We start from the raw sequence: 12,282 nt of genomic DNA, 5'->3' as shown, positions 1-12,282 counted from the left end.
TCAGATGTATTACCATCTCTATTTGAAAGCATGACAGCCTCAGCATACCTATGCAGGAGATTTTAGTGTGCAAAGAGAGAAGCTGGTTATCCGTTTCCAGTGCAGTAATTTAAGTGTTGGGATACCTGACGTATATAAAGTACTAAAGACAAGCGACTGACTGCTCAAGGCCAAGAGAGAAAGCAGTATTATCTACGATTATCCTCTTTTTCTAATATAGGTTTTTTATATTTATCTGATTTTGTCTGTTACTGAGGTTCTCCAGCACTAAATTGTAGCACATACATGTTTGCTGTTTCCTGCATGGCCCATGAACATTGATAAGGGTATGCCTTAAACATGAATCAAAGCTCTTTAATGGAAAGCAAGAGTACCTTACAGAGTCGTTGACCATTCTCCTTTGGTGAATAGCTGGATTTTGGTCAATCTTGAAGGGCAACTGATTTCATGCCTACTCAATGAGTGACATCCTTATATTTACCTTTCAGGGCAAAGTACAGCAGCTTGAGAATTTGTAAAATACTATTGAGACCCACTTGAAATAGAAATCTGTCTCTCAACTGTGTTACAGTGCTATTGATTATGGACTATATAGCTTGCTGTAGAAGTATTAACACTCACTTCAGGTCCTCTGCCAAGAAAAGCTTAATCCATACATAGTTGCTGAACCCGGGTTAAGGGAAAGCAGCATGTTTGAAACGTCAGAGTAGCACATTATATACATAAAAAAAGAGAGGTAAACTCTTTATGGGTTGCCATTCCAGGTGTATGTCTGTCCTAGGAGTTTGTTGATTGGTAACTGTTTTGCAAACAAATAAAAATAAATAACAAGCCTCTGCTTTGCAATGTGAGGCTGCTGAGTAGTACATTGAAGCACCTTTATTCCATAGTCCACTACCAGTCTTTTTATTATCCTGGCAGCAGTTAGGATATATCCCTGAGGCTATGGATGTAACCTCTTACCACTTATGTAAAGGCAGCATTACAAAATAAGAAGATGTTTCTCAGAATATAATGCACTATGGCCCTCATTACAAGCTGGTCGGTCAGTGATAATACAGCAGTAACACCGCCAACAGGCCAGCAGTAAAAAAATAAAATAAAAATGTAATCATGACCACAGCGGAAACCGCCAACACATACAGCCACTTTAACACAGTGAACGCCACGGCGGTAGCAACAAACACTGCTCCGGTAAACACCCTTGGCAGATGGTGGTGCCTCCTTGCTTCTGCCAGCTGGTGCTTTTTTCTAGCCCTTGCTGGCTGGTGGTGCCCCCTTTCCCTTGCTGGCTGGTGTCCCCTTCTTGCCCTTGGCAGGTGGTGCTGGCACACTGGCTGGGCTGACGGGTGCCTCCTTGGAGCCTCTCACACCTGCAGTAGCTGCAGAAACAACAGTGGCCGTGGACCGGGTGGCTGAGGTTCTGAGCTGGGTTCTGGCCACCCTGGCCCAAACTGAAGGACAGCGGCGGGTGGGGAAGGGTAGGGAATAAGTCAAGAGTGGCGAGGAAAAGCTTCTTAGGGGCACTGGGGAGGGAAGAAGGTGAAGGTTTGGGAGTGGAGGAAGAGGAAGTGGTTGTAGGAGGTGTCAGTCTGCTGTGTTTGGGTGCAGGTGCATGGGCTGGATGATGTTGTGAGGTGGATGGCTGTTGGGTGTATGTGCGCTTGCGTTTGTGTACTTTGGGAGGAGGGGTCACAGACAGAATGGGAGAGGACAAGGGGACGTGTTCATGGATGTGGGGGTGGTGACTGCCAGTGAGGGGCACGTAGTGATAGGCATGCTGGTGATGGAGGTAGTGGATCAGGATGTAGTACATGCAGGTGGGAGTGGAGACGCTACTGGGAGGGAGGTGGACGAAGAGGAGGTGGGGACACAGTGGAGGCAGTGGATGGTGGTGTCTGCATCTGGATGGTGCTTGTGTAAGTTTATGAGGCGAAGTGTGGTGATTGTGTTTGCCTGAGCCACTTTTGTGTGTTGATTTGGGTGCATGCTGGTCTGAAGGTGTGCTTGGGATTAGGCTGGGGTTGGGTGGATTGGGACTGGGTAGAGGAAGTTGGAGGGGGGAGGCTGGAGACAGGAGACAGGAGACAGGGACAATGGCTGCCATCAGGGAGTTGGCCAGAACCTGGAATGCTCTCTGTTTGGCAGCCAGGCCAGAGGGAATGCCCTCCAGGTATGCATTTGTTTGTTGCAAATGCTCTGCTAGACCCTCAGTGGCATTCAATATGGTTGACTGCCCAACAGTGAGGGATCTCAGGAGGGCAAAGCCTCCTCACTGAGGGCAGCAGGGCTGACTGGGCCAGGGCCTGAGGTGCCTGGGGCGAAGGAGATGCCCACCCTACTGGGTGATCGGGCTCGGGAACCTCGCTGAGTGGCTGCTGGGAGGGCGGTGCTGGTATGGGGTTGGCAGCTGTGCATGTAGTTGGGGTGGGCACAGAGGTGTCTGCCACCGCCAGGGAGCTTCCATCGTCGGAGGTGTCACTGTCTGTACTGTCCCCTCCTGTCTCCGTCGTGGTGCTCCCCTCGCCTTCCGTCCCACTGCTGCCCTCACCGTCGGTGGATTTGGCCTCCAGGCCCATGTGGGATGCAGCTCCCTTCGTCGCCGATGCCTCTGCTCTGCCCCAGATGATGCTAATGCACAGAAGGACAGGGTGACAAAACAAAAAGGCGAGTGAGAGTCAGAGGATACACTTGGTCAATTCCAGCAACAACACTACTGTTGGCGTACACAACTTACGGGGAACAGCCCTATGTACTAGGCCATGCACTACCATTTACAATGCTAGTCACCAGGCCATGGGGAAAAATGCCTAACGCCATTAGCAGCACACCTGAAACCCACAGGACCCTGCCCAGGAGTAGATGCCTACTAACATTATTGGGGTTGGAGTGCATCTGAGCTTGGCCATCATTGAACCTACCCTGCCATGTTCGTCTGGCCTAGGGGCACCCACATCCCCCACCCAGGGAATACCTTAACCCGCACAAAGTCATTATTCTGAATCTGTTCTAACTCCCTTGTGGCTGCCTTCAAGCGCCCATCCAACTCCAGATAGGCCACCGCCAGGATGCGGAACATCAGGGGGTCAGGGTACGATGGGCACCCCTTCCTCGTTGGGAGGCAAGCCCCAGCTGTGCCTCTGCCATCTTCCTTGCCCAGCGGCACAGGTCCTCCCACCGTTTGCGGCAGTGGGTACTCCTCCTGTCAAAGACCCCCAGGGTCCGCACCTTCTTGACGATAGCACGCCAAATACCCTTTTTCTGATGGGCTCTGACCTGCAGAAAAGGTATTTGTCATACTGCCTGGACTGTTATACTCATGGCCCACTATGTTCCCCCCACATCCCCTTACGCACTTACATTGACCACCATACATGCAGTACTCTGGCCAGGACCCCTCACCCACATGAGGCTTACACACACAGCACTCCATACATTCATGCCCCACGCATCATGCTCACAGTGTACTCACCTGTTTGTCAGGAGGACCATAGAGTAAAGGGTACTGGGGTAGGACCCCATCCACCAGTCTCTCCAACTCCTCCGAGCTGAAGGCAGGGGCCCTTTCCCCAGACACTCGAGCCATTGTCTCTTCCAGACTGAGGTCACAGCAGAACTTACAGTGTAGTTCCTCTCCTGTTGAAGGTCAGGTAGCAAGTGGGTGAACAGATAGAAAATGGCGGTCACGTCCACGGTGGTACGTACCATCACCGCCGGCGTACATCGCCATTGGCTCCTGGTTTCCATAGGCCCCAATGATAACCAATGCAGTGTTGCACGGCAGTCATCAACCGCCGACCGCAACAGCGCACAACGCCAGCGGAATTACCTCATTTCCACCTGTCCCTCCTCACAGGTCAAGCAGCCGCCATTTCAGGGGGGCACAGGCCATGGCACCTAACTGCGTCACAGCAGACATTGGCACATCAACTGACTTACGAGTTCACATACTGTTTCTGTAAACCAAAAATTGCATATTAATCTGAGAATATGTTTGAATATGACCTTCTGCTCGCCGATTTTCACCCGAGAATTCAACCACTGAGGATGAATAGGAGATAGAGACATCACCCCGTGTACAGACCCCTGGTGGACCTGGTGACAAGGGAGGACAGGCAAATTATCCTAACCTACAGACTCGATAGGGCCACAATCCAAGAACTGTGTGTACAATTGGAGCCAGACCTGATTTCAGCTACCCGCCACCCCACAGGTATCCCTCCCTCTAGTGCAGGTCCTGCCAATGCTCCATTTCCTGACAAGTGGCTCCTTCCAAGCGACAGTAGCCATGGCATCAGGGATGTCACAGCCTATGTTCTCAAACGTGCTGACCAGAGTGTTGTCTGCCCTGATGAAACACATGCGCAGCAACATTGTTTTCCCCCAGGTAGAGGATTTGGCCACAGTGAAAGCTGACTTCTATGCACTGGGACATATCCCCAACATCATTGGTGCCTTTGATGGTACACATATTGCATTTATCCCCTCCCTGGAGAAATGAAAAGGCTTTCAGTCTCTGTGCAAGATGGTGTGTTTGGCAGAGCAGTACATCTCCCATGTCAATGCAAAGTATCTTTGCTCTGTGCATGATGACTTTATCTTGAGAAAGAGCAGCATCCCATATGTGATGTCTCAACTCCAGAGGCACCCGGTGTGGCTAATAGGTGAGCCCATGGTCCCCACCCAGTTGATGTAGGTATATGGGTGTGGGTTTGGCCCTAAGGGTGAGTGTGTGGCTAACAGGTACCCCTCGATATTTACAGGTGACTCTGGTTACCCCAACCTCTCATGGCTACTTACCCCAGTGAAGAATGCCAGGACAAGGGCAGAGAACCGTTACAATGAGGCACATGGGCGAACAAGGAGGATCATTGAGCGTGCACCTTTGGCCTCCTGAAGCCCAGATTCCGGTGCCTCCATCTGACAGGTGGATCCCTGATCTACTCACCCAAGAAGGTGTGCCAGATCATCGTTGCATGCTGCACAACCTGGCCTTGAGATGCCAGGTGCCTTTTCTGCAGGAGGATGAGCCTGGGGATGGTCGTGTGGCAGCGGTGGAGCCTGTGGACAGTGACGAAGAGGAGGCAGAGGAAGAAGATGAGGACAACAGAACTACACTAATTCAAAGGTACTTCCAATGACTCACAGGCAAGACACTGTACCTTCACTTTCCATTGCAGTTTTGTGTTGGACATTGAACATGGCAGCCTGATTTCCCTATTTCTATGGCCACTTACTGTACCCTTTGGCATCTCTATTTTCAGATATCTGTGCCCCACTCTGGCTCCTGGTGTGTTTACTGCTGCCCACTACAGGTCGTACCTATGTAAATATTATAGTACATTTAAATTGCAATGTTTACAGCTTGTTAAACTAATACATATTTAAAACAATTGACAGAATCCAAGGGGGTTTATTTCAGTGCGTAAAAGTAAATGGTGATGTGCAGTGGGCTGGGTTGATGATGGAGGAAAGTCCAGGATAGAGTTCAGTCTATTTGGATCACAGGTGCATTGTCCAAGGGGACATAGGAAGTGGAGCAATGTCAGTTCAAGATGGACAGGCTGACAGAGTGGGAGAAAAGGGTGACATTCAGGGGAGTCTTATTTCCTGGTAGGGGTCTTTGGCAATGTTCTCTGGCTTCTGCCTGGATCGCAGGGACCGTTTGCGGGGTGGTTCTCCTTCTGCAGGGGGTGGTGTTCTGGTGGCCTGTTGTTCCTGTGGCGGGACTCCTGTGCACTAGCGCCGGCGGAGGTGGAAGGCTGTTCATCAGTGTGGCTAGTGTCAGGGGCCCATTGGTGTGCCACTGCCTCTGTCATGGTTTTGGCCATTTCTGCCAGCACCCCTACAATAGTGACTTGGGTGGTGTGGATGTCCATCAGGTCCTCCCTGATCCCCAGCTACTGTCCCTCCTGCAGCCGTTGGGTCTCCTGCAACTTGGCCAGGATCTGGCCCATGATCTCCTGGGAATGGTGGTATGCTCCCAGGATGTTGGTGAGTGCTTTGTGGAGAGTCTGTTCCCTGGGCCTGTCCTCACCAGGTCGCACAGCAGTCCTCCCAGCTTCCCTGTTGTCCTGCGCCTCTGTCCCCTGAATGGTGTGCCTGCTGCCACTGATCCCAGGTCCCTGATCGTCCTGTGTTTGTGGGATTGCCGGGGTTTCCTGTAGTGGTGGACATAATGCTGATTGACGTGTCCTGGGGACAGAAGAATGGGTCCGCTGGGTGGGGGCTGTGGTAGAGTTTCCTGAGGGGGGAGGCTCTATGGTGGGTTGGGAATGTGCGTGGGTAAGCAACTGTCAAGAGGTCCCTGATGGGCCAGGTTGGTCATCGTGATCCAGGCCTGACGAGCTGTCATCACTGTGGGCCTCTTCTGGGGGGGGACTGGATGTGGCTGGCACCTCCTCTCTGGTGACGTTGAGTGGGGGTCCTGTGGGGATGTAAATGCAGTGTTATTGTTTCTGCGTGTGCCATCTTGTGCATGGGTATGTTTCCCTCTATGGTTGTTATTACCAAGGCAGCTTTGGCTTGTGTGAGTTGTGATTTGTTTGGCTAAGTGATTGTCACTAGTGTGCATGCTATGGTGATGGGTGTCCATGCATTGGTGTTGCATGCAGGGCTTGGTGTTGGGATGGGTGGGTTGTGATGGTGGGGTATATGTGAGGTGGTGGGATGATGGGGGTGAGGTTAGGGGAAGGTGTATGTGATGGCATGCAGGTAGGGTGGGGGATAAAGTAGTAAAGAGTTGACTTACCAGAGTCCAGTCCTCCTGCCAGGCCCTCAGGATGCATGATCGCCAAGACTTGCTCCTCCCATGTTGTTAGTTGTGTGGGAGGAGGTGGAGGTCCATCACCAGTCCTCTGTTGAGCTATCTGGTGTCTTGAAACCATGGAACGCACCTTCCCCCGTAGGTCGTTCCACCTCTTCCTGATGTCATCCCTTGTTCTGGGGTGATGTCCCACGGCGTTGACCCAGTCCACGACTCTCTGACATAGCTCCATCTTCCTAGCAATGGACGTCTGCTGCACCTGTGATCTAAAGAGCTGTGGCTCTACCCGGAAGATTTCCTCCACCGTGACCCTTAGCTTCTCCTCCAATAATCTGGGGTGTCTTTGTGGTGCCATGGTGTAGTGTGAGTAGTGGTGTGTGTGTATGTGGGTATGTGGGGTGATGTGTTGGGGTGTGTGCTTTGAGGTGCGTGGATGGTGTATGGGTGATGGTGTTTTGTGGCTCAGATTCAGTGGGTGCTCCTGGCTTGTCTCTCTCTCACTTGCCAAAATCTTTGGGTCATAAAGGGTTGTGGGTAGTGTGTGTGTTTTATAGTGTGTGTGGGAGTGGTGTGTGTATGTGTTTTAGGTGTGTGTATTTAGAATTGTCCAATGTGGTGGTGTTTTGTTAGTGTGTCTGTATTTTGAGCGAGCGGTCTGTACTGCCAATGGTTTACCGTGGTTGAATGACCGCCGCAGTGATTTGTGGGTCATGATCCTGTGGGCGTATTTTTGTTGGCGTAACAGTGTGGGTTTTGGTACCGCCAGTTTCTCACTGACCTTTGGGCTGGCGGACTTGTGTGTGTGTGTGTGTCTATATAGTGGGGGATTTCTATGTGTGGGTCATAATACCCGTAGCGGTTTGCCGTCACGGTATGTTGGCGGCAGTCATCGTGGTGGTAAATGCCACTTACCACCAATGTCATAATGAGGGCCTATGTGTTAGTTGAGTTCTCTGAAATAAATTCAGAGCCTTAAGTCAATTTCCAAAACCAAAATAAGTTTGTTTTTGCCTCCATCGCTGGCAGCATATGTGTAATGATTAAAGGAAACAGAATCCCGTATGCGCACAAATCTTGTTCTCCCTCATCTGCTTTTTAGATGAAAGTTTCAAAACCAAAACAATGGTTGACGCTCAAGGCCCCAGTGGAAAGCTCTGCATGATCGTAGGTATAATCGGGATTTCAAGTATTTAGAGAACAGCATGCAGGATCTGTGTTTTTGCACAAATTAACTTTTTTCATATTGTGTTGAGATTTCAACTCCTAGCAGCCATTACCTCAGTGAGAAGCACCACATTTTAAAATTCTAATGGGCCAGATAACCACAGTTACTTTGCCTATGAGAATTAATAGGCCATTTGTAATGAATGCGCAAGTGTTCTATGGAAAATCTGTAATGCATGTATGTAATTAATACATTCACATGAATTTGACTTACTCCTTTGAAAATATATGGTAGTTCTAAAGACATGATTGTAATCCTCAATAAATCTCGCATTTTGTTCCTTCTGTTTAGCTCTAAATCCTTTGCCAACTTAAATAGAAGCCTGGACCTCAGGAAACATGAGTCTGATTCGTCATCAATGGATGAGAGTGGCCAAGCCTACGTAGTAGGTCAGTATATAGAAATTTATTTATTAAACTTGGAAATGGTGTATAAAATGTTATGGCAACATGTATGGTAAGAAGTTGGCATTCAGAACATGCCAGCCTGAGATTTTCTTTGGTTAAAGGCCGTAAAAAAAGCTTAGTTTGTAGTGTTTAGAAGGAGGAATAATTGCTCTGGACTCCAGTAACACTACACATCTTTTATCACTCAACTTTTATCCCTTTTGCAAGATGATACTTTTTAAGCTCCCTTGAATGTTTGCAACTACCATTTTTAGGCATGGCTACTGTCAGTTGTAGTATATGCCATACTGCATGGCATCAACACTAAAAACATATACCGAGAGGAACTTCAGCATTTGTCTCATTTGGGTCAGTCTGATTTAGCCCTTTTTAAATAAAGTGTCATTGGCATTTTGGATGAGGCAAGAGGAGTATTTCAATCTGACTAGTGTCTAGTCACGATTAATTGTGCAACATTGTAAACATGGATGGTAAAGCAAACTCTCCTTGTAGCAAAGTCGTACTCGTGAGTGTTTTCTGTATTTACTACTAACTAGGGAATACATATCTTTTCCACTCACCCTAATTACCTGCTTGAAACCACTAAAACTGGATCACCTGCACGAGATACAGCAAGATCTGCATCCCACATTCTCAATCTTTCTTCAACCAGCTCTCTTCTCATGTGGTCTAATCTCCCAGCCTTCGTTCAATATTACACCTCAATCAACAATGTGGATCCAACAACACACATAAAACCCAGTGCTTTGAATCCTTTCAGGACCCACATTACATTGTGCTCTCTGATCCCAGATCTCACAGCCCATTTTCTTACCACTATTTAGAGAGTAAGACATCCTGAACCTAATCAGAGATCATTCTCTCCAAACAATATGAGAAGAATTTCCTTTTATTTACCCAATGAAGCATTTACTACACATCACAATACAGTTGTACTCTTTACCTTTTGGTCTGTGGTCTTAAGTGCAACTTCCATATCTGCCCTCAGCCATGATATGTTGATCTTTATGATGTTGCTCTCACACAAACTTGGTTTTATTCATCCTCCGCATCACTATCTTACTATTTGCATTCAGCATCCTACACTTTGGTAGAAAAGATTAAAAAAAACTAGTGGGGTGTTTGTTGCCTTTATCCACAAGGATCCTTTTAAGTGTGAACCGATTAACTCTTAAAGCAATTCCTATTTCCAGTGCCTAGCGGGGGATTGACTCCTGCATCTGTGAAAACTGGGGAAGCCAAGCTACTTGTTTATATCCAGACAGCTGCACTTGACATTGGAGAACATAGGCAGGCGAAACAGCTTATATGTCCGATTTGTCAGAAAGAAATTGCTTTAGTGTTAGTTTATTTGATTATTATTAAATTATTATTAACATTATTATTATTATTAACACCCATTTTTAAAGCACACGTTCACCTCACAGGTATCTTGGTGCTAAACAAAATAAAACAGGAAAACAATTGAAAACCTAGACCAACCCGTAATACCTTGAAGCTCATCTACTACTTAGGTAAGAGCCACATTTTTAACATTTTCCTGAAACATAACAAATTTCCCTCCTTGTAAGGCAAAAGGTAGCTTGTTCCACAGATGTGCAGCTTGGACCTGTAAGGATCTCCCACCCGACGTAACCTTCTTAAATCTGGATACACACATCAGGTTTGCTGTTGCAGAGCTCAGCTGCCTCTGCGGTCTACAACAGCAGAATTTATTTTTCAGAAGTGGTGGACCGGTTCCATTCATAACTTTACAAACTATGCATATTGCCTTAAATGCAATCCTTTCATCACTGGTAATCAATACCATCTTCCAAATGTTTTACTAACTTTCAGCTGACATCCCTGAACCTCAGCCGCCTATTCGCCATCTTACATATGCCCTGAGAAGAGAAACCCCCGTCGGGAGTGTTCCTAGCAGTGGACTTTGAGAAAGCCTTTGACTAGGTGAGGTGGGACTACCTGAGGGAGGTGATGCTTCGGATGGGCCTAGGGGAGGGATGGGTAAAATGGGTGGACCTATTATACGGGGCTCCACTAGCAAGGGTTAGGACGGGCAGGATGGTATCTGAGACTTACCCTATATATAGGGGAACAAGACAGGGCTGCCCTCTGTCCCCACTGTTATTCGCCCTGGCCATCGAACCACTAGCTGCCAAGATGCTGGGCGACGGAGTGGACAGGGGACTGGAATGGGGACAGTCAGTGCATGTTATCTCGTTATACGCTGACGACACTCTCATTTACCTCAGAGATGGAGAGTCCGGACTCCCCTGGACCCTAGGGAACTTAGAACATTTTGGAACCTTGTCGGGACTACACCTCAACAGGAGCAAAACATTTGTCTTCCCTGTGCTGCTGAGCTGTGAGCGCCCCTCCACATGCCCAGAGGACGTGGTTTGGGCACCACGCACCTTTAAGTACCTGGGTATACAGGCGTTCCATGAAGTGGGGGACCTGCGGGACTGTAACATTGGCAGGGCACTCCGCTTCTTGCAGGCTTCTGTCGGGTTCTGGCGTTCCTTGAAGTTATCTATAATGGTTAGAATAGCACTATCCAAGATGATCATGCTACCCCGCCTCCTTTATTATTTTGCTAACTTACCGCTGTTGATTCCAGCGGTGTGGTTTCGCGAGTTGAACACTCTGCTTAGGGAACTCCATATGGGACGAAGGCCGTAGACGCACAGCGCTCTCCATCCTTTGCAGGCCTGCTCACTCGGGGGGCCTAGGAGTACCAGATTTTTAAACCTATTATCTGGCGTCCCAACTGCAGTGGGTATCCAAGTGGTTTGCTGGAAAAGGTAATCTGGACAGATGCACTGCCGATGGCTAGAAGAGCATGGGCCGGATCATTGCACACATAAGCCGGCGGGTGGCTCGCCAAACAGACAGCCTAATGACGAGGATCGTCTCAGCGTGCTGGAAGAGATGCACGAAACGGGTGGGAGTAGGACCGCCCGGCTCACCTGCCCTGCTACTGTCGGCACTGATGTTGGAGCAGGGAGAGGGGAGCTTGGTGGGTACTGGATTAGGAGCCTGGAAAAAAGCGGGAGTGGAGACAGTGGTGGACCTATTCCGGGATGGGGTACTGAGACCCTTCGCCGACCTGGTGGCAGGTAGTGGAATACCGCAGGGACAGTTCCTGTTATACCAGAAGTTAATACACATCTTGAGGGAACACTGGGGGACGATCAACACAGAGCCTACTACCCACCAGGTATTACACCTCCTATTAATATCTGGGGCTGATACCCACCTTATTACTAAACTGTACCGGGCCCAATATGAGGACGCACTAGACACACTCCAATCCCAGAGGGAGAAATGGGAGAGTACAGTTAACAGGGACCTAACAGACGCGGAATGGAATAGGGTGATGGCGGATAGTTTCTCGAAACACACGACTAAGATACATCCAGTATAATTACATTCATAGGACGTACCCTACTCCACATCACTTATCCTTAAAATATGGCGGTGCCGTTGGAAAATGGGTTATTGGTAGGGCAGGTAGGTACCTACACCTAGCAACAAGCCACTAACCTCCACATAGGTAAAGTTAGGTCTCAGTAAATTAATCCCAGCTCAACCCTTGGTAGCTTGGCAACGAGCGTCAAGGCTTAACTTAGGAGACAAAGTGTAAAGCATTCAAATATCACAAAACAGTAATTAAATAAAACACAGGAAACAGTTTAAAAATCCAAAACCAATTTATAAAAATAGTCTATATTTTTATCTTTAAAATGACACAAAAACGATTAAAATCGGTTCAGGGGAACCGGAGATATGAATTTTTAAAGAATTATTACTTTTCTAGCGCTTAGAAACAAAAAGCGCCAATCGGGTCATCTGGTTGCACCTCGACCGGGGCAAAGTCAAAC

General features: G+C 48.4%; 1 protein-coding gene across 9 annotated transcripts in view; it reads left to right on the top strand.

Annotated features, from left to right (window-relative positions):
* The window catches only part of PTPN13 (protein tyrosine phosphatase non-receptor type 13), a 1,045,801-nt gene that overhangs the window by 537,337 nt on the left and 496,182 nt on the right, over positions 1 to 12,282 (top strand). For all 9 annotated transcript variants that reach the window (XM_069236135.1, XM_069236143.1, XM_069236122.1 and 6 more), the window contains exon 19: positions 8,283 to 8,380. In XM_069236135.1, coding sequence (XP_069092236.1) covers positions 8,283 to 8,380 — 98 coding nt within the window. The remainder of the gene's footprint in view (positions 1 to 8,282; positions 8,381 to 12,282) is intronic.

The sequence above is a fragment of the Pleurodeles waltl genome, chromosome 1_2 (genome assembly GCF_031143425.1).
Source record: "Pleurodeles waltl isolate 20211129_DDA chromosome 1_2, aPleWal1.hap1.20221129, whole genome shotgun sequence".
Taxonomy (NCBI): Eukaryota; Metazoa; Chordata; class Amphibia; order Caudata; family Salamandridae; genus Pleurodeles; species Pleurodeles waltl.
The sequence above is the reverse complement of the archived record's forward strand: the minus strand, read 5'-3'. Positions and strand labels throughout refer to the sequence as shown.